Source organism: Schistocerca piceifrons, chromosome X (genome assembly GCF_021461385.2).
Source record: "Schistocerca piceifrons isolate TAMUIC-IGC-003096 chromosome X, iqSchPice1.1, whole genome shotgun sequence".
Classification (NCBI taxonomy): domain Eukaryota; kingdom Metazoa; phylum Arthropoda; class Insecta; order Orthoptera; family Acrididae; genus Schistocerca; species Schistocerca piceifrons.
Genome location: NC_060149.1, coordinates 912,444,628 through 912,468,127, shown reverse-complemented (window position 1 = coordinate 912,468,127; position 23,500 = coordinate 912,444,628). Strand labels below are relative to the sequence as shown.

At 45.7% G+C, this 23,500-nt stretch overlaps 1 protein-coding gene across 3 annotated transcripts in view; it reads right to left on the bottom strand.

Moving 5' to 3' along the window:
• LOC124722712 (TBC1 domain family member 22B) overlaps positions 1-23,500 on the bottom strand; it is a 143,296-nt gene that overhangs the window by 105,481 nt on the left and 14,315 nt on the right. For 2 of the 3 annotated variants that reach the window (XM_047247853.1, XM_047247854.1), the window contains exon 3: positions 14,770-14,900. In XM_047247853.1, the coding sequence (XP_047103809.1) occupies positions 14,770-14,900 (131 nt within the window). The remainder of the gene's footprint in view (positions 1-14,769; positions 14,901-23,500) is intronic. The other variant, XM_047247855.1, reaches the window with a different exon arrangement.

Here is a 23,500-nt window from a genome sequence, read left to right as displayed (position 1 = left end):
CTTTGCGTGTTTTTGGTACTTGCATTGTTTAATTCATAAATTTCGGGCGTTTTATAGTATTTGAGAGTGTAGCATCACGTTTTAGTACCCGAATAGTGTAATTTCGCTTAGTCTCCTTCCGCCGCCGAGCAGTGTCAGCAGTGCGCAAGTAGCAGCATTACTGCATTTACTAGGCAATCTTGTATTTTAATAACCGTTTAAATTTTGTTGATTTGTTTGCGCTCTCTGTAGATTAGTTCAGACGTTTTTTGCAAAACAGTTTTTAGCATGGATAGGGACTGCAACTGCTGTGTTCGGATGCAGGCTGAGTTGGCATCCCTTCGCTCCCAGCTTCAGGCAGTGTTGGCTTCGGTCACACAGCTTGAGGCTGTTGCCAATGGGCATCACTGTGGGGGTCCGGATGGGGGTTTGTCGGGGACGGCCAGCTCGTCCCACGCATCCCCTGATCGGACTACGACTGTGGTTGCCCGGGATACTGCCCGCATTGAGGCTGATCCCTCACCTGTGGTAGAGTGGGAGGTCGTTTCAAGGTGTGGCAGGGGGCAAAAGACATTCCGGAGGGCTGAACAGAAAGCCTCTCCAGTTTGTCTGACGAACCGGTTTCAGGCTCTGTCTCAGGCTGATACTGATCTTCGGCCTGACATGGCTGCTTGTCCTGTTCCAGAGGTTGCCCCTCAGTCTGCAAAATCCGGGCAGTTGCAGAGGGTGGGCTTACTGGTAGTTGGGAGCTCCAACGTCAGGCGCGTAATGGGGCCCCTTAGGGAAATGGCAGCAAGAGAGGGGAAGAAAACCAATGTGCACTCCGTGTGCATACCGGGGGGAGTCATTCCAGATGTGGAAAGGGTCCTTCCGGATGCCATGAAGGGTACAGGGTGCACCTATCTGCAGGTGGTCGCTCATGTCGGCACCAATGATGTGTGTCGCCATGGATCGGAGGAAATCCTCTCTGGCTTCCGGCGGCTATCTGATTTGGTGAAGACTGCCAGTCTCGCTAGCGCGATGAAAGCAGAGCTCACCATCTGCAGCATCGTCGACAGGACTGACTGCGGACCTTTGGTACAGAGCCGAGTGGAGGGTCTGAATCAGAGGCTGAGACGGTTCTGCGACCGTGTGGGCTGCAGATTCCTCGACTTGCGCCATAGGTTGGTGGGGTTTCAGGTTCCGCTGGATAGGTCAGGAGTCCACTACACGCAACAAGCGGCTACACGGGTAGCAGGGGTTGTGTGGCGTGGGCTGGGCGGTTTTTTAGGTTAGATGGCCTTGGGCAAGTACAGAAAGGGCAACAGCCTCAACGGGTGCGGGGCAAAGTCAGGACATGCGGGGACCAAGCAGCAATCGGTATTGTAATTGTCAACTGTCGAAGCTGCGTTGGTAAAGTACCGGAACTTCAAGCGCTGATAGAAAGCACCGAAGCTGAAATCGTTATAGGTACAGAAAGCTGGCTTAAGCCAGAGATAAATTCTGCCGAAATTTTTACAAAGGTACAGACGGTGTTTAGAAAGGATAGAGTGCATGCAACCGGTGGTGGAGTGTTCGTCGCTGTTAGTAGTAGTTTATCCTGTAGTGAAGTAGAAGTGGATAGTTCCTGTGAATTATTATGGGTGGAGGTTACACTAAACAACCGAACTAGGTTAATAATTGGCTCCTTTTACCGACCTCCCGACTCAGCAGCATTAGTGGCAGAACAACTGAGAGAAAATTTGGAATACATTTCACATAAATTTTCTCAGCAAGTTATAGTCTTAGGTGGAGATTTCAATTTACCAGATATAGACTGGGACACTCAGATGTTTAGGACGGGTGGTAGGGACAGAGCATCGAGTGACATGATACTGAGTGCACTATCCAAAAATTACCTCGAGCAATTAAACAGAGAACCGACTCGTGGAGATAACATCTTGGACCTACTGATAACAAACAGACCCGAACTTTTCGACTCTGTATGTACAGAACAGGTAATCAGTGATCATAAGGCCATTGGAGCATCCCTGAATATGGAAGTTAATAGGAATATAAAAAAAGGGAGGAAGGTTTATCTGTCTAGCAAGAGTAATAGAAGGCAGATTTCAGACTACCTAACAGATCAAAACGAAAATTTCTGTTCCGACACTGACAATGTTGAGTGTTTATGGAAAAAGTTCAAGGCAATCATAAAATGCGTTTTAGACAGGTACGTGCCGAGTAAAACTGTGAGGGACGGGAAAAACCCACCGTGGTACAACAACAAAGTTAGGAAACTACTGCAAAAACAAAGAGAGCTCCACTCCAAGTTTAAACGCAGCCAAAACCTCTCAGACAAACAGAAGCTAAACGATGTTAAAGTTAGCGTAAGGAGGGCTATGCGTGAAGCGTTCATTGAATTCGAAAGTAAAATTCTATGTACCGACTTGACAGAAAATCCTAGGAAGTTCTGGTCTTACGTTAAATCAGTAAGTGGCTCGAAACAGCATATCCAGACACTACGGGATGATGATGGCATTGAAACAGAGGATGACACGCGTAAAGCTGAAATACTAAACACCTTTTTCCAAAGCTGTTTCACAGAGGAAGACCGCACTGCGGTTCCTTCTCTAGATCCTTGCACAAACGAAAAAGTGGCTGACATAGAAATAAGTGTCCAAGGAATAGAAAAGCAACTGGAATCACTCAATAGAGGAAAGTCCACTGGACCTGATGGGATACCAATTCGATTCTACACAGAGTACGCGAAAGAACTTGCCCCCCTTCTAACAGCCGTGTACCGCAAGTCTCTAGAGGAACGGAGGGTTCCAAATGATTGGAAAAGAGCACAGGTAGTCCCAGTCTTCAAGAAGGGTCGTCGAGCAGATGCGCAAAACTATAGACCTATATCTCTGACGTCGATCTCTTGTAGAATTTTAGAACATGTTTTTTGCTCGCGTATCATGTCATTTCTGGAAACCCAGAATCTACTCTGTAGGAATCAACATGGATTCCGGAAACAGCGATCGTGTGAGACCCAGAAAATATTAGATACAGGCTCCCAGGTAGATGCTATTTTTCTTGACTTCCAGAAGGCGTTCGATACAGTTCCGCACTGTCGCCTGATAAACAAAGTAAGAGCCTACGGAATATCAGACCAGCTGTGTGGCTGGATTGAAGAGTTTTTAGCAAACAGAACACAGCATGTTGTTATCAATGGAGAGACGTCTACAGACGTTAAAGTAACCTCTGGCGTGCCACAGGGGAGTGTTATGGGACCATTGCTTTTCACAATATATATAAATGATCTAGTAGATAGTGTCGTAAGTTCCATGCGGCTTTTCGCGGATGATGCTGTACTATACAGAGAAGTTGCAGCATTAGAAAATTGTAGCGAAATGCAGGAAGATCTACAGCGGATAGGCACTTGGTGCAGGGAGTGGCAACTGACCCTTAACATAGACAAATGTAATGTATTGCGAATACATAGAAAGAAGGATCCTTTATTGTATGATTATATGATAGCGGAACAAACACTGGTAGCAGTTACTTCTGTAAAATATCTGGGAGTATGCGTGCGGAACGATTTGAAGTGGAATGATCATATAAAATTAATTGTTGGTAAGGCGGGTACCAGGTTGAGATTCATTGGGAGAGTGCTTAGAAAATGTAGTCCATCAACAAAGGAGGTGGCTTACAAAACACTCGTTCGACCTATACTTGAGTATTGCTCATCAGTGTGGGATCCGTACCAGATCGGTCTGACGGAGGAGATAGAGAAGATCCAAAGAAGAGCGGCGCGTTTCGTCACAGGGTTATTTGGTAACCGTGATAGCGTTACGGAGATGTTTAATAAACTCAAGTGGCAGACTCTGCAAGAGAGGCGCTCTGCATCGCGGTGTAGCTTGCTCGCCAGGTTTCGAGAGGGTGCGTTTCTGGATGAGGTATCGAATATATTGCTTCCCCCTACTTATACCTCCCGAGGAGATCACGAATGTAAAATTAGAGAGATTACAGCGCGCACGGAGGCTTTCAGACAGTCGTTCTTCCCGCGAACCATACGCGACTAGAACAGGAAAGGGAGGTAATGACAGTGGCACGTAAAGTGCCCTCCGCCACACACCGTTGGGTGGCTTGCGGAGTATCAATGTAGATGTAGATGTAGACAAAAGACACAGACAGGGGAAGGTGCAGGACCTCCCTAAATGGAACCATAAAAAGGACTACCACGGATAAAATTTAAAACGTCATCAGTCATGGAGGCATCGTCACATAAAAGCAAAGGCAAAGTGCCTGGGAGATTAAAAGACAGCCGGAGGAAGCGCAGTCGGGGACACTCCAACAAAATGTGGGCGACCGTCAGCCGGGACTCACACCGACACGGGGGGATCCTCCTGACACAAAAGATGACCGTGCATCAGGTAGGTATGGCCGATGCACAGCCGACACAGGATGACAGAGTCCCTGCGAGAAGCCCGCAGGGAGGAGCGCCACACATCGGTCGTCTCCTTGACAGCCCGCAGTTTATTAGAGGATGTCATGCCACGCCACTCAGCAGTCCACATCCCAAGTACCTTACGGCGCAACACCAGCTGCTGATCGCGAGCCATGAGGCCGATCTCCAAAGCTGGGGCGTTGATCGCCCCTTTGGCCAGCCTGTCAACACGTTCGTTCCCCGGGATGCCAACATGACCTGGCGTCCAAATAAAGACCACCGAACGACCAGAGCGGGTAATGGCGGAAACAGACTCCCGAATAGAGGATACCACAGGAGAAGAGGGATAGCAGCGGTCAATGGCCTGGAGGCTGTTCAGGGAGTCACTGCAGATGACGATGGACGTACCTGAGCAGGAACGCATATGCTCAAGGGCGCGCAATATGGCCACCAGCTCTGCAGTAAAAATACTGCAGCCAGCCGGCAAGGAGCGCTGTTCAACATGGGCAGCGTGAGCAAAAGCGTAGGCAGTGTGACCATCAACCAGGGAACCATCAGTGAAGACAGCCTCACAGCCCGAAAATGAGGCGAGGAGCGAAAGAAAACGGCGACGGAGGGCCACAGGCGGAACTGAGCCCTTGGGTCCCTGTGCCAAGTCCAGACGGACGGACGGCTGGGGCAAACACCAGGGAAGCGTAGGTGCACGGACCCAGAAGGGAGGCAGAAGTTCCGACAGCAGGGACTGGACGCGGACAGCTATGGAATGCCCAGACCGAGGTCGCCGTTCGGGCAGATGGAGGACCATGGCAGGGAAACGCAGGCGACGATTGGGATGGCCGGGCGAGCAATGCACGTGGACAGCATAGTCGGCGAGCAGTCGATGGCGGCGAATCCGCAGCGGGGGAACCCCGGCCTCCACCAGTAGACTATCCACGGGGCTCGTACGAAAAGCGCCAGTTGCAAGCCGAACCCCACAGTGGTGTATGGGGGTCTAACAACTTCAACACTGAGGGTGATGCAGATCCATAGGCCAGGCTCCCATAATCAAGCCTGGACTGCACAAGGGCTCTGTATAATCGCAACAGCGTGCAGCAATCCGCACCCCAAGATGTGTCGCTCAGGCAGCGGAGGGCGTTGAGGTGTCGCCAGCACTTTTGCTTCAGCTGAGTAATATGAGGAACCCATGTGAGCCGGGCATCAAAGACGAGTCCTAAGAAGCGGCAAGTGTCCACCACTTCAAGCAGGTGGCCGTCGAGGTAAAGTTCAGGATGAGGGTGGACCGTCCGACGCCTGCAGAAGTGCATAACTCAAGTCTTGGCTGCAGAGAACTGAAAACCATGAGTTAGAGCCCATGATGCTGCCTTGGGAACGGCTACTTGCAGCCTGCGTTCGGCGACTCCCGTAGTCGTGGAGCCAAATGAGATGCAGAAGTCGTCGGCATACAAAGAAGGAGACACCGACGACCCCACGGCTGCAGCCAGACCATTAATGGCCACTAGAAATAAGGAGACGCTCAACACCGAGCCCTGCGGGACCCCATTTTCCTGTATATAAGATGAACTAGAGGCGGCTTGCACCCGGAAAGAGCGGCGCAATAAAAAGGTTTGAAGAAAAGCCGGGAGCTGACCACGAAGACCCCACTCATGCAACGTAGCAAGGATGTGATGCTTCCATGTGGTGTCATACGCCTTCCGCAGATCAAAAAAGACAGCAACGAGATGCTGACGTCGGGCAAAGGCCATACGGATAGCAGATTCCAGCCGCACCAAATTGTCCGCTGCAGACCGGCCCCGACGGAAGCCACCCTGGGATGGAGCGAGGAGACCGCGCAACTCAAGGACCCAACACAAATGCCGCCCCACCATACGTTCGAGCAATTTGCACAAAACGTTGGTGAGGGTAATGGGACGATAGCTGTCCACCGCCAGTGGGTCTGCACCGGGTTTCAAGATGGGGACAATAAGACCCTCTCGCCATTGCCACGGGAACACGCCCTCACTCCAAATGCGAGGATGGTGAGGATGTGTCTCTGGCAGTCCCTGGAGAGATGCTTCAGCATCTGTGCGTGGATGCAGTCTGGTCCTGGTGCTGTATCAGGGCAATCGGCGAGGGCAGCGAGGAATTCCCTCTTGCTGAAAGGAGCATTGTATTTTTCAGAACGACACGTGTGGGATGATAACGGCGTCTGCTCGGCTCGCTCCTTTAGAGAGCGAAAGGCAGGGGGATAAGTTGCAGGGGCAGAGCTCTCAGCAAAGTGCGCAGCAAGGTTTTCAGCAATGGCGGCAGCGTCCGTGCAGACAGCGCCGTCCAAGGAGATCAAGGAGATCCCAGGGACACCCATAGGGGTCTGGTATCCGTAAATCCGGCGGATCCGGGACCACACGAGCGAGGGGGAGACACGGGAGCCCAAGGAGGAGACATACCTCTCCCAGCACTCCTGCTTACGCCGTGCAATAAGACGACGGGCCAAGGCACGGAGCCTCTTAAAGGCGATGAGGGTCTCGAGAGACGGGTGCCGCCTATGACGCTGGAGAGCCCGCCGATGGTCGCGAATAGCCTCAGCAATCTCCGGCGACCACCAGGGTACAGCCTTCCTCCGAGGGCGTCCAGAAGAGCGGGGGATGGGAGCCTCGGCCGCCGAAATGATGGACGTGGTTAGGACACGGAGCACCTCGTCAATGTCACCCGGTGGGGGAGACTCAATGGTTGCAGCGGAAGTAAAAGCCGGCCAGTCAGCCCTGTGGAGAGCCCAGCGGGGCAGGCGCCCAGAAGAATAACACTGGGGCAGTGACAAATAGATGGGAAAATGGTCACTACCACACAGGTCAGGATGCACTCTCCAGTGGAGGGACGGGACAAGTCCGGGGCTGCAAAGAGAGAGATCGATGGCCAAGAACGAGCCATGGGCCACACGGAAATGCATGGGCGGGGGTACGCATTGCTGGAAACCAAGTTTCCTGAAGAGCAATGCAGAAGAAAGGGTGAAGGCTGATAAGTTGTCGAAGCTCAGCTAGATGGTGGAAAAAACCGCTGCATTTCCACTGGAGGATGGTATTGTCCATGTCTGAGAAAGGTGTGACGGGACTTGGAAGGCAGATTACGCCGCTGGGTCACCTGCTGTCTCCAATTGAGCACCGGTGCTAGTGCTACCCAAGGCGAGGTCGAGGTCCTCAGCGGACACCAGAATCTCCACCTCGTCCTCAGACACAGAGCTTGTAACGTCGTTAGCCTTGGGGACTTTCTTCTTCTTCTTCTTCTTCTTCTTCTTCTGTTTTTCTCGCTGTACCTTCGGTGGATCAGGCTGAGAGGGCTTCACTGGGTCAGTCTCAGGGACAGACGACGACCGTGAGGCCCTATGACCAGGGACCGGTGGTTGTTTGGGCCACTTGTGGCTGTCTGCTTTTGTACCGGTCGGAACTTGTGAAGGGAGATCCCCAAGGGATCCCTTCCTGGCGAGAGGAGCCGAAGAAGACTTACGCTTCTCCGGCTGGGAAGGGGGAACTGATGTCCCCGATGGTTGGGGGGGGGGGGGGGGGGGTGTTGCTCCTGAAGTAGATAGAGCAGGAGCAACAGGGAGTTTAGTGACCCCCCCCCCCCCACCACCATCAAGGGGGCAGGTGTGGGCCTTCAACTCTGAGAGCTGACTGCAGCGGATGGAACTGTAGCAGGAGTGACAGTAGCGGCATAAGATGATATCATGCGCACTGGATGAAGCCGATCATATTTCCGCTTCGCCTCAGTGTACGTCAGGCGGTCAAGAGTCTTGATTTCCATGATCTTCCGCTCCTTCTGCAGAATCGGACAGTCCGGCAAGCAAGGCGGATGGTGCGCACCACAGTTCACACAGATTGGAGGCGGGGCACAGGGATGATCAGGATGGGATGGTCGACCGCAATCACGACAGACGAGGTCGGAAGCACAGCGTGAAGACATATGGCCGAACTTCCAACACTTGAAGCACCGCATCGGGGGAGGGATATATGGCTTGACATCACAACAGTACACCATACCCTTGACCTTCTCAGGTAACGTGTCACCCTCGAAGGCCAAGATGAAGGCACCGGTGGCAACTTGACGATCCCTCGGACCCCGGTGGACGCGCCGGACGAAATGGACACCTTGTCGCTCCAAGTTGGCGCGCATCTCGTCATCGGACTGTAAAAGGAGATCCCTGTGGAAGATAATGCCCTGGACCATATTCAGACTTTTATGGGGCGTGATAGTTACGGAGACATCCCCCAGCTTAGTACAAGCGAGCAAGGCCCGCGACTGGGCGGAGGATGCCGTTTTTATCAACACCGATCCGAACCGCATCTTGGACAAGCCCTCCACTTACCCAAACTTGTCCTCTAAATGCTCTACAAAGAACTGAGGCTTCACGGATATAAAAGATTCCCCATCAGCTCTGGTACAGACAAGATATCTGGGCGAATACATCTCACTTTCATTCAATGCCTTTTGTTCCTCCCATGGTGTGGCGAGGGAGGGGAACGATTTGGGGTCATAAACGTTACCTTTAAAATGGGCCCTTGAACGCTTAGAGACTGCTGGTGGCTGGCCACCAGCAAGAGAAGATGTGCCACGCTTCACTGCGTGTCATCCACCCTGATGCCACCTACTCCGACCAAGGGCCCTCCCCACGGGCGCCACCCAGCCACAGCAAAGGCCACCTGGCAGGATGGCCATTGCCGGTAGTCCCGATGCCCCAGGGAGATGGGCATCTACTCCTTGGCATATGTGGGGAGTTAACGGCGCAGGCATCAGTAGAGCGATCCCTGTGTTGTCAGGTGGCTACAACCAACAGGGTACATGGCGGCCCCACCACAACGGACTGGCTACTGTGCTGGATCTTAGGTGCAAAAATGTCCAAGGTCGTCGTCGCAGTGAAAAGCAACACTGCAGAATGCAGCGTGGTAATCACACCGAGGGACGTATCATCGCCCAAGAGATGGAAAACGAGCGGGACACCATGGCAATGACGAAAAAGCCGGCTAAAGGTCTCAATGCACGACGGATACAGTGCACCATGTAAGGTGCCCTTCCCCAATTGGCTCACTCTTCGGAATAATTTAGAAAGATGGAGGTCAAACCCGAGAGGGGACCATCACATAAGGCCGAAACATTGGAGACTCCTTTTAGTCGCCTCTTACGACAGGCAGGAATACCGCGGGCCTATTCTAACCCCCGAACCCGCAGGGGGACGAGGGGAGTGGCGGTCAGCACAATTGACACACACAGGTGGTGGAACACAGGGGCTTCCCTCATGGAGTGGGAGGCCACAGTCACCACACAAAGGGTCCGCCGTACAGTGGGAAGACGTGCCCAAAATTTAAGCACCAAAAGCACCTCATAGGTGGAGGGACGTACGGCTTCACGTCACATCTGTAGCACATAACCTTGATCTTCTCTGGGAGGGTATCCCCTCGAAAGCCAGAATGAAGGCACCAGTATCGGTATGGTTGTCTTTGCGAGCCTTCTGCACATGTTGAACAAAATGAATGCCACACCGCTCCAGATTAGTTTGCAAGAGGAGGTCCCTATGAAAAATTACTCCCTGGTCCATATTCAGAGATTGGTGAGGAGTGATAGACACAAAGACACTGCTAAGATGATCACAGGCATGAACAGCTGCGGATTGGGTGGCAGAAGAAGCTTTGATCAACAGGGAGCGCGACCACATCTTACTAAGAGACTCCACTTCACCAACATTTTCCTCGATATTTTCCACGAAAAGCAATGGCTTTGTGCCACTGAATGTGTCCCCATCCGTCCTAGTACACACGAGGTAATGGGGAATAGGGTTTCATCCCAAGATGGCGAGCCTGGCCCTCATCCCATGGTGTAGCCAGGGAAGGGAATGTTGCTGGGTCATACAAAGCAGCATTCAATGATCCTTCACCATTCGAAGAGATGGCCATTTGAGAATGGACAGATTTTTGCAGCTCGATACGCTTCATGTGCCAAGCATCTGCCCTGATACCATCCACTCCGACTAGAGGTTCTCCCCATGGGGACCATCCAGCCACAGCAAGGGCCATCTGGCATGGCAGCCATTGCCGGGAGTTCCGATGCTCCAAGAAGATAAGCAACCACTCCTTGGCATACATGTGGAGGGAACAGCTCAGGTATCAGTAGTGTGATCCCTGTGTTGTCAGGGGGGGGGTCAGCCATATGGGTACATAACAGCCCCACCACATAGACTGGCTACACATGCTGGTGACCTAGCAGAGTGGAAGGGGGCTACTGTGGGAAAGGGAGAGGGGATGGAAGGGGGCAGAGAAATCCACATCGTAGACGCTAGGGAGGGAGTTCTTCCCCATTTGGCTCACACTAAAAACAGGAAATTTTGAAGTGGAGGTCAAACCTCAAGTCAGGACCTAAACGCCAAAAAGGATGAAAGAACAGGCAAAAGGAACAAAACTGCAACCAATACAGGAAACCAGGTGGATAGCCAGGTCGACATAAATCAGAATACCGAGAGAGGGGAAGGAGATGGAAACGACGAAGGAGCGAGGATAGAGAGGGAGAGCAGGGTGAAGGAAATGCAGCCTTTGAAGGAAGAATTAACTGCAATAGCTCGGGGCCCCATGTGTGCCACGCACGAACTCACGAAAGAACCGTGTGCCCCCTTAGGGAGTCAGAGAGTGAGGGGAGGAGGAGATAGGCTAACAAAAGATGGAAATAGATACCTACTCGGCATATTTTGGGTAGTCAGCTAGTTATCTAGATAAAACAAGTTCTCGTTTACGGTTTCACAGTTTACACATAATCCTACCAAAGTAGTTTAAGCTTGCATTCAAGTGTAAATATGCAAACACAACATTTCTGCTTAACAAGGGGACCATGCCAATTCGTCATTGCAGATTTCATCCAAATTTATGTTATATGCAAGACTTGGCCAGAAATGAATGCTCCACATGGCCAATAATTTAGAAGAAAATAGTATTTTTGGTGCAGGTCAAGTGAGGAATGAGCAATTTATGTTAGCGTAATTTCCAGGCAGCGGTATGAGTACAGGGTGGTAATCCGAGGGTTAAGAGATCGCGTCCCTCAGCGGAAACTTTTATGCTACTTACACTGCAAATAAACCAAGATAATGCCTAATTTTATTTGATGAAACCCTATGTGCAGGAGAACAATTTTCTTCTGTCAATTGACTCACGGGGCTGGCAAGCAAATCCACAATTATATGACAAGATATTTCCAAATGATAAAGGATAGCCATCATGCAGTATTAAAGTGATCTCCTCCTCCCCCCCCCCCCCCCCCAAAAAAAAGAAACCATTACAGTAGTACAATACTGTGATGTTCAATTTCAATGTCAGCTAAAGAATTTGACCAAGAAGCTTCAAAACTACTCTTATCCCATCGAGAGGAAAAAAGAAATCACACCCAAAGAAGACTGTGTCAAAGTTTATTCCATTGTACATCACCATATATCCTCGCCTTTTTTTTCGCGAAATGATGCATTGTGTGTGGTTTGCTGTGAAACTGCAGTAAGAGAGAACCTTTTATGAATACAAACAGTTTGTTTTGTATAGAAACTTTTTAAAACAATCATGTAAATGAAAAATGCAATGTATACAACATATGCAAAATGGCGGGAAAAATAATGTTACCATCTGATGTAAAATTTAAAATTTTCCGGGTGAACTAAATATTCAAAAAGATTTCGGGCTTGCAGCCGGTCGTCGTTAGCTTCCATCCGCGATATTTTGACTGGACAACTGCCAGCCATCTTCAAGTGAGTCATCGAAGACTGACGAAAATGCCCTCCGTTGTGCAATATATAGTGTGCAGTGAATATTCCACGCATACGTCAAAATCATATTAACAGACGAACCACACCGCCCGCCAGCAGCGCCCTCGCTGGTGGAACTGCAGAACTTAGCTGTCTTCGGCATTGTCAATTGCCACGTCCATCGGAGTAGTGAGCAATATTGGGGGCCCCACTTACGATTTCGCCAATCTTTGCTGAGGCCATTTGTACGCAAATGTCCACATCACATACGAAACTCGGCCGATTTTATCAACAGACTGGGGGCTCTCTGTCTAAGTACTTCTGATCTTTTAGTTAGTTTTAACGTGGTGTCTCTTTTTACAAAGGTACCCCTTGCAGACTCCTTGGCACTGATTGGCAATAAGTTTCAGGTGGGAATCAATGCTTTGTTTCGCCACGCTCTCTCCTCAACATATTTTATGTTCAACCAAGAATATTTTGAACAGATTGACGGCATCGCCATGGGTAGCCCCTTGTCTCCCTTGGTGGCCAACCTTTTTATGGAGGATTTTGAGGAGAGAGCACTTGAATCAGCAGCCCTCAAACCAACTGTTTTTTGGAGGTACGTGGATGACACTTTCGTAGTGTGGCCTCATGGAGAAGAAAAATTAATGGAGTGTTTAGATCACCTCAACTCCATTCAGGAGAACATTTGGTTTACCATGGAATTAGAGGAAAATGGATGCCTCCCTTTCTTGGATGTGCTAGTTAGATGGAAGAGTGATGGCTCTCTGGGGCATTCAGTTTATCGAAAGCCCACAAATACTGATTTGTATTTAAATTCGTCCAGCTGCCATCACCCATCGCAAACAATGAGTGCACTTAAAACACTGGTACACAGAGCTCATGTAGTGTCAGATGCAGATAGTTTGCTTGAAGAGCTTGCCCACCTGAAGAGGGTTTTCAAACAGAATGGATATTCTACAAGGCAAATTAGCAAGGCACTTGCAATTAAGCCAAAGAAACAGAAAGTGGAGAAAGAAGAGAGCACGCCTACTAAATCTTTAGCTTTTCTTCCCTTTGTTGGCAACATTTTCTTCACTATTGCAAGAATCCTCCACGGTTTCGAAGTGAAAGTGAGTTTCCGTCCACCATCGAAGATTTCTGACCTGCTGGGATCAGTGAAAGACGATCTGGTATTGCGGAAGGCACGAATTTATAAAATACCTTGTCAGTGTGGCATTTCATATATAGAACAAACATTGCGAACGGTAGAAGAACGTTGCACTGAACATCAATGCTGTACTCGCCTTTTGCAATCTAGCAAGTCTGCAATTGCTGAGCATTGCATTTCCACTGGACACTCAATGGAGTATGACAAGACAACAATTTTGGCCACAGCAACATCCTTTTGGGACTCTGTCATAAAAGAATCAGTGGAAATTTGCATGACAGACAATCTTATGAACAGTGACAATGGCTACCAGCTAGATAATTCGTGGAACCCCATCATCTCTAAGATCTGCTCCAGACGAAGACGTCAGAGTACTCTGATAACCGCGGCAACTGACAACGCCGAAGACAGCTGAGATCTGCAGTTCCACCAGCGAGGGCGCTGCTGGCAGGTGGTGTGGTTTGTCTGTTAATATGATTTTGACGCATGCGCAGAATACTCGCTGCACGCTATATATTGCGGAACAGAGGGCATCTTTGTCAGCCTTCGATGGCTCACCTGAGGATGGCTGGCAGTTGTCCAGTTGAAATATCGTGGATGGAAGCTAACGACGATCAGCTGCAAGCACTAAATCTTTTTGAATAATGTTACCATCGTTTTTACGATGAATACTGTCCCAGCATGTATAAATCATCAACTGTCAAATTATATATTTAATTTTATATACGAAGTTCTTGAGTATGCCTCACAATCCCTAACTATACATTTACTTGCAATTCCAAAATTTCCTTCGCATTTCCTTTTATGAAAATATTAATAAATATAATATCCTGAGAACTACTATGGTTTATTTGCAGTGTAAGTAATTGAAAAATTGAAAATAAAATTTTCCGCATAGGGACTAGATCCCATGACCTTTGAATTACCATTCTGCTCTCTTTCTGCTGTGCCAACCGCTAACATAAATGGCTGATGCCTCCCTGTGCCAACCGCTAACATAAATGGCCGATGCCTCCCGTGACCCAAAAATGCTATTTTTTTCTAAATGGAACTTTCTATATGGAACTACTAATCCTGTCACTTTTTTTTACCAATCCTTGCATATATCATAAATTTGGATGAAATTGGTGATGACGTGTAGGCGTGGTCCCTTTGTAAGTGCACGCAGTCATTGCAGTACATGAGAAAAGAAGCATTTTCAAAACAAAAACAATATCACTCAGCATACCTGTACATGAGTAATCAGGTGGAAATGTCATTTAACATACAGGTCCTAGATTTGATTTATGGGGAGCACCACAGATTTTTCTGTTTAGAAGGATCTTAGAAGGATCAGGAACATTATCCAATAATCATTATGAGGCCAAATGAAAAGCTTCTTCAATAAATAATGTCACTTACATGCAAGCAGACAAACTGCTGTCCAAGAGGAAGGCTTGGCAACAAGGCATACAGCCTCTTCTTACTTGTTTGTGGTGTACAAAAAAAAATTCAACAAACCTGATATAACACAAAATTCATCATCACCTATATCCCATGCATCACTGACGCTTTCTTGGAAATCTTGGAATGAAGTTGAGCTTGATGCACCTCGCTGCCTCTGTGGTCTGGACTCCCTTTTGGGGCTTGGTCTGGAATATGTCATAACCAGATTTTCACAACAGTACCATAAAAATTTAATCATACTACAATACTAAATGCAATTTTTAAAACTCGGAAAATGAATGTCAGACTCCTTAATATTATTTTACGTTTATTTTACAATTTTTGTAACTTTAGTATCATTTTGACTAGTTAACCAAGAAAGTCATCACTGCTATAGCAATTTTCTCACAATCCAATTAGTATAGTTGTCAAGCACATGTTCCTTCGGCACATGGTTGTCACTTAGCTAAAACTATAACATTTTCTATGAATTTAACTAGAAGAGGGGATGAACACGTATCTCAAGAAGGTAAAAATAAAGAAAATAAAAAAGGAAAAGAAAGCATATGAGCAGCACAGACTGAGTACCAAGACTTGTATTCAAAAAACAATTTCTCTAATATAACATTATGGGCAACAACTAATTAACTCTTTAAGTCTCAGAAGATGCTATGTGGTGGTAACTGATGATTCAAAAATGTTGTGTGCTAGGCGAAGAGATAAGTAAATAGCTGTCCAAGTAGAATATGTCTTTGGACATTCAAACTGTAATTACCATATTATCCCCATGATTGCAATGTGAACGACAACCTTTGCATACATTCCTTTCACAAAAATTTGGGAAAATGACATACTGAGAGACAAAGGATGGTAGGTATTGACTTCTTTGGAATTCCTGTTCTTGCATTGGCATCTAACCAAAGCACACATTAATCTATCAGGGAAATCACACATAATTTATTAGGTTTTAAATATATGACAAATGAATGAACTTTTCACTCTGCAGTGGAGTGTGCACTGATAAGAAACTCCGTGGTAGAGCACTTGCCCGTGAAAGGCAAAGCTTCCAAGTTCAATTCTGAGTCCAGCACAGAGTTTTAATCTGCCAGGAAGTTTCGTGTGGTAACGGACATTAAATATTTTAGAGTCACAACTTTTCCGTGCCTTGCATGAATTCTGGATCAAATTTTATACTTGCAAATTATGATCTTATGAAGTGAAGCATGGACAACAAACAATTCTGACAAGAATAGAGCAGAAGATTTTGAAATGTTCTGTGCTAAAGATTATATGGGTGTATCAAATTGGGGAGACAAGAAATTTATAGAACAACTAGACTAAAAGAAGGGACTGGTTGATAGGAAACATCCTGAGGCATCTAGGAATTGTCAGTCTGGTAGTGGTGGGTGGAGAGAGAGAGAGAGAGAGAGAGAGAGAGAGAGAGAGAGAGAGAGAGAGAGAGAGAGAGAGAGAGAGAGAGAGAGAGGGGGGGGGGGGGGATTGTACATGGAGTCCAATGCTTGACTACAGCAAACAGGTTTAAATGGACATAGGCTGCAGCAATTATGCAGAAATGAACAAGCTTGCCCAGGACAGACTAACATCTTTAGACTGCAGACCGTAACACCAACATTATGACTTTTCTGAAGATCCAAAATCTCCTCTGTAAGCATCAGCATGGAGCCACAATCATATAAAACCCACCTTGCTCTATTCAGCGACAAGGCCCAGAAGGCAGCAGATACCAGAGCATAAGTTGATGCTGTCTTCCTTGACTATCACTGGGCATCTGATACGATTCTGCACTGTGATATTACAAACACAATTTAAATTTACCAAAGTGGATTGAAGAGTTCCTAGCAACAGACCATTGCATGTCAGTCTTAATGGAGGGAAATCTTTGGACATAAACGTAGTTTTGTGTACACCACAAATGAGTAATACACAACTATGACTGATTTTTGTGCAACACACATCATAACCAATCCTAGCCATATGAAGTGACATCTCACTGCAGATTACTTCAACAGCCTAGAGTAACACGCTCCGTTCTGTTTCTTAAATAAGAATTACATTAGTTATGTATTGCAAATGAATACGGAGCAATGTTAGTGGAACAACGAGCTAAAACTAATCATACAAGAAGCAGAAGTCAGACAGATTCTTTGGAAGAATCCTCAAGAAGTGTTGGCCACCCATGAAGGAAGTAGCTTAAAAAACCCTTGTTCAACAGATATTTAAGTACTGTTCCTCAGTGTGGGACCCTTACCAGGTATGACTGACAGAGCAAAGATCCAAAGATGAATAGTGCATTTTGCTCCAAGCTCATTCCGTAAGAGCGAAAGCATGAGAGAGATGCTCATCTAAAACCAGACACTACAAGACAACCATTCTGCATTACAGTGCGATTTGTTGTTACAAATCTGATAGCATATGTTCCTGGAAGGGTTAACCAACACACTGCTTCTGCCTATGTACTTCTCATGAGAAGGCCATGAAGGTAAAATCTAAGAGATTCAAGCTCATAAGGAGGCTTACCAACATTTGTTCTTTTCATGCACCCTGTAAGACAGGAACATCAAAAGGGGGAGTGATAGGAGTACAGAAAGTACTCTGTCCCACACACTGTAAGGTGGTTTGCGGAGTACAGATACGGATGTATGCTTACCAATAGTTGTCTTTTTGTAATCCTGCCAGAAGTATAAATGGAGTACCTGATATAATTATACATAAATCTGATGGGGCCCTTGGGTGCAATGTGGAAGGATACATCAACTGGCGCCAACTTACAATGCAAAACACCCCCAGTAGATGTAAGGTCTGCCACATACCACCAGACTCCCATATGTCAACCAGACAATATTCACAGGAAGCTCTCTGGTACCTATTTATGACAACCCAGTGCTATACAGTTTTCTCCTGGACTGTGATTCGGACTTTGTTGTTACCTACTGATGACTTTCGGCTAGCATTCTGATCTGCCTTATGTAGGACTGTCTTCTCTTACCATTTCACCAGTCATCATGTTTTTGGTGAATGAACTGATAATATATAGGTACAATGAGAGTGTGGTTCATACCCGAGTGTTTCCCAGTCGTACCTACAACCAGTGTTCTCCAGAACTGACGTGAAAGTTATTCGGCAAACATAGATGGTCCTGTATTGGCCACGAGGTATCCACCTCCAGAAGCTTTTCATTTTGTGTATTTCCAAAAGAGTCAGGAACTATTACTTTCTGTGATTTAATTGTAAATAAGTTGTGCATAATAAAATCAGTGTTATTAAAGAAGCATACTTACCATTCTCGCATACCCTTTGCTGTAGGGACAAGAAATGAGGAAACACCAGTTGTTAAACAAAAGTTGTTAGGCATGTTTCTACATCTGAAAGATAATGGCTATTCAAATTACCACCAATTGCATGAAAGTGGTCCTAGTAGCATCACTATGAGCATGCAAGTTAGGTTTGCTTTAAATACATACTGTGACGGTCATGAGCGTTACTTCCTTAGAGACTGGAGGTGGTGAGTTGATGGTAGCCAAAAATGCCTTTAAGGTGACAAAGATGGCATTATCAACACCTCACAGAGTTTGAATGAGGTTGTGTAAATGAGCTGCAAGAAGCTGGATGTTTCTTTGGCTATGCTGTGGTAAGTTTTGCAGAAATGTAGCCACTGCACACGATTGCTGGCAGCAGTGGTCACGAGAATGTACAGATGCAAGAAGATCGGACTCCGGACAGCCCCGTAGCACTACAGAGAGGGAAGACCATCATGTTCGAGATATAGCTCTGGGACATCATACTGCATCTGCTGCAGCAACGTGCACAGCAACTGGCACTACAGTGATGCAATGAATTGTTACAGATCGGTTACTTCAAAGGACAGCTCTGAGCCAGATGCCCTGCAGCATGCATTCCACTGACCCCAAACCACTGTCATTTGCGACTTCAGTGGTGTCAAGTGAGAACTCATTGGAGGTCTGTTGCATTTCCTAATGAGAGATTGTTCTGCCTATGTGTCAGTGATGACCATATGTTGGGTAAGGAAGAGGTCAGTTGAGGGTTTGCAACCAACCTGTCTGCATGCTAGATACAATGGACCTACACCTTGAGTTATACTCTACAGTGCGATTTCTTAAGACAGCAAGAGTACTTTGGTGGCTATCCCACACACCCAGACAGCAAATTTGTATGTCAATCTGGTGATTTGATCTGCTGAGCTGCCATTCGTGAACAGCATTCCAGGAGCTGTTTTCCAACAGGATAATGCTCACCCACATATTGCTGTTATAACCCATCCTGCTCTACAGAGTGCCAACATGTTGCCTTAGCCTGCTCCACCACCAGACTTGTCTCCAATCAAGCACATATGGGACATCATCAGACGACAATTCCAGTGTCTTCCACAAACAGCATTAACCATCCCTGTATTGACTGACCAAGTGCAACATGCATGGCAGTCCATCCCACAAACTTATATCAGGCAGCTGTGCAACACAATGCATGCGTGTCTGTATTCACATTCTGGCAGTTACACTGGTTATTAATATGCCAACATTTCACATTTGCAATGGCTTATCTCGCACTTACATTAACCTGTGAGCTTGCAATGTTAATCACTTAAATATGTTACCTAGACAAACGTATTCCCAAAATTTCATTACTCTATATAAATTATTCTTCGTGTTGAGATTTTTTTCCAGTCAGTGGATTATTAATGCTGTACAAACTTTTGACAGTAGTCATGCTTTAACATGCATTAGGAAATGCTACTTCATTACATGTACATAGTGTATCAGTTCAACAATACCTTCTGTGCCATCAAACAAAGTATAAATTATTTATTGTTGTGTGAAAAATCGGTATGTTACACCTGAAGTAATTGAAGGTTTCTCTGATAACATTTAATTTAACTTTCATAGCTGTTTACTAAAACTAATACTGATTTACGAGGAAGTATCTCAAATTTATGACTCGTACTTAGCTTCAGTCTGGTCAACATTTTTAAGATTTCTCCAAAATCTATAGTTTAGCCATTACTCACACTCACTGTCTGCAAAATGTTTCCCTCAAATGCACATGTATCAAAGATATGTAAAGTAATTAATTGTACATCACGATTTGGCAAGCCATTTACCACAGGATAGTCATGTGTTTCTTTAGTTTCCACTTACTGACAAAAAAATTATCAATGATGTTAAATTGTAAATAGCTAGAATCTCAAAATCATTTTTTTCTACAAGGCTGTGTTACGAAATTTTTATTAAAATCTTCACCAATCAACAATCATTTATTTCTGTATTTCACATGACACAATAAAATGTCAAAACCATTCATAAAAAATCCACCCATTTCCCAGTTGGGTACTTATACAATTACAAGTGTCATATTTCACAACATTAACAGACAAGTATTGTTTACAAGCATTTGTGCTTGGATTCTCTATCCATGTGATTGTGCAGTATTACAACAGAAAAATTCTACCCATATAACTGTGTCGTATCCAGACAGACAAATTACATCAGTTCCCATCAATTCTTAAAGTCTTTCAAACACAGTACAACTCATTTACTTTTTTTACCTATTGACATAACAACAGAGAGCTACAGACACTATCTAAATGTGTCAATGTGTGAACTTTTAATTAGTGGAAGAGAAAAAGTACTTGCAAGAAATAGATCAGGAGGGAGAAGTATTTTTGTACAATATGTTCTCAGTTAACTACAGCCTACATATTCATCATGAGAGAATTCAGCATCAATAAGAAAAAATATACACGCATCATTTATTGTTCAGTCCCAGCCGCACATTTGTACAGTATGACTGGTTTCCATCTCCCTGGATCATCTTCAGATCTACATAGTTGCATTGGCAACTTACAATCTTTATTGGAACTACATATCAGAATGCTGTTCTTGGTTAAATTTCCACAACAGATTTTATTCTAATCTTAAACTTTGATGTTTTAATTCTTAAACATCACTAGTGGACCTGGCAATGCTTTGCAATTGCTACATATGTATTAGAACTGAAAATACGTCCTAATCTGCCCCCCCCCCCGACCGAGAGAGTTGTTTATTATTACTGCAAACAAAACCTTGACTGGGATCTGAAGTCGCTTAAGATGAGTTGGTAAATCAGTTGGAATCATTGGTATACAAGCTATGGGAGAGACCTCTCCAGCTGCTGCATCTGTGAGGATAGTAGCTTCAACGACAGCATTTCACACAGTTTTAATCTGTAAAGGGGTGTTTTCTGTTAAAATTGACTGTGATGAAGAAAGCAAAACAGCAGATTGTTGTGTATCCAAATTTTATTTAAAATTATATATGAGTTGAAAGGGTATACATGGGAAAAACAATTTGTCAAATGGTTTAAATGCCCTGCTTTCGTAGCTAAAACTGACTGCAAGAAAGAAAACTGAAGCATCGTGTAAAAATCTGAGGTAAATCAGTCAAAAATGTTTCAAGGTATATTGTAACATTTCTCCTTTTTATACAGGGTGAAAAGTATTTAAACTGACAAACTCTGGGAGGTTGTAGGGGACATCAAAACTAATAATTTTCTCTAATGTCATTTTTTCCTATGAGGAGTATTAAAACCGGTAGAGGAAGATTTCTCTGGCGGCAGATTAATTAAACCAACAAACACTTTACTATTTTTTTAATGAGCAAGAGACAACACAACCCAATTTTAATTACAGTAGATTTTCACAAATGCCTCCATTGACATGTAAACAAAGGTTACACCGTTGGATCATGTTCTGTCTGACACGGGCAAAAACCCCAGGGGAATCCTGAATTGTTCCTGCTGCTGCTACTATCCGGGCAACCAGATCCTCTTCCAATGCAACAGGAGTTGCGTAAACAAGTTTGCGCATCTCTCCCCACACAAAAAAGTCCTGAGGGGACATACCTGGGGATCGAGCAGGCCACGGTACAGGACCACCTCTGCCAATCCACATTTCTGGGAACCGTCAGTCCAGGAATCGACGCACACAACGACTGAAATGTGCCGGCACCCCGTCATGTTGGCACCACATGCATTGTCTTGTAGGGAGCGGGACGTCTTCCAGCAATTCTGGCAAAGCTCTGGCGAGAAAATTGTAATAGTGCCTGCCATTTAATGGCCTAGGTAGCAGATACGGCCCAATTAAACAGTCCCCAACAACACCTACCCACACATTAACGAAGAACCGCACTTGATGAGCGCTAGTCACTGTTGCATGTGGGTTATCCTCATTCCAAACATGCGAATTGTACATGCTGAAGACTCCATCACGCCCGAACATTGCTTCATCGCTAAACAACACAGGGGATGGAAATGTAGGATGCATTTCACAATGTTCCAGGTACCACTGCCAAAACTATGCTCTGGGTGGATAATCAACTGGTTCCAGGTTGTGGACACGCCGCAAGTGAAATGGAGATGACAATTGCTCCCGAAGGACTGTTCTTACATCCGTCTGATTCGTCCCCATGTTACATGCAATTGCACGAGTGCTGATTGAAGGATCCCACTCCACATGCTGCAAGACAACTTCCTCAAATTGCAGCATTCTTACCGTGCGACGGCGTCCCAGTCAAGGTAATCTGCTAAGTGACCTGGTCTCACGCAAATGTTGGTACACAGCAACAATGGTTGTTTGATGCGGGATATGGCAGTTAGGATATTGTTGTTGATAAACCCGCAGTGCAGCTCGTCTGTTGTGGTGCGCTATGTAGTACGCACCAACCATATCAGTGTACTCACTCCAGGTGTATCGCTCCATTAGTAAACAGAGAAAATGCACTACGACATTGGTGAATAGCAGTTGCCTACAACTGAAGGGCGTAATATGGCCTCCACCGGTTTAAATAATCCTCATAGGAAAAAATGACATTACAGAAAAATATTTGTTTTGATATCCCCTACAAACTCCCAGAGTTTGTCGGTTTAAATACTTTTCACCCTGTATATCTGTCCATCCAAGTGTCTACTAGAGCATCGTACAAAAATGAGAAGTAAATCAGTGAAGAACTTCAAGATTTTTGATAACATAAAACAATGTCTTGTCTTTATATAGTAGAATAGACTGGTAAGGTTTTTGTAAAATACCTACTGTAAAATTACACAGTTTTCTTTCATGTAAGTCCAGCATGAATAAATTTTATTTGATTTTTATTTTCAGTCTGAACTTGATGCGGAGAGTTTATATTAGACAAAAGCTTCCTGCTTCTTGAGACTGTTACATAGATGAGATATTTTGTGGTAGCTGCAATTGGAATGGATATATCTTTTCATTATATTTTGTTCAATCTCTTGTATGGAAATGTAAAAGAACATGTGACTGCCTATAATGCAAGCAAATAGCTCTTGAAGCTTTAGTTAGCCTATACACTTGGATAGATTACATCAAACTTCATGACCCTTCAAGATGTAAATAAGATGAATGCTACAGCGGAGACACAAATGTGGCACACGGTGTGAGCATTACAGACTGGGCTTGGTCGAGAGTTACGGGCTAGTCAAGCTGGACATTTGTAGTTACTTGCATACTGCAATAAATACTCTCCTCATAGGGAGCAACCATTTGACAAAACCTCATTTTGATATCTCATACCATTTATGAGATACGAGGAATGTTATGACATTACTTCTGGCTTTATCGTTAGCACATGTAAGCAGAACCGAGGGTGCTACATAAAATCCATATTCTTTTGACTGGAGACAGAAAAGGATTTGCTTCAAAATTTAACGAATAATTCAAAATGTTAGCTACACTTTATAAGCACCCATGTATGACCTAACATGTACCAAGTGCAAC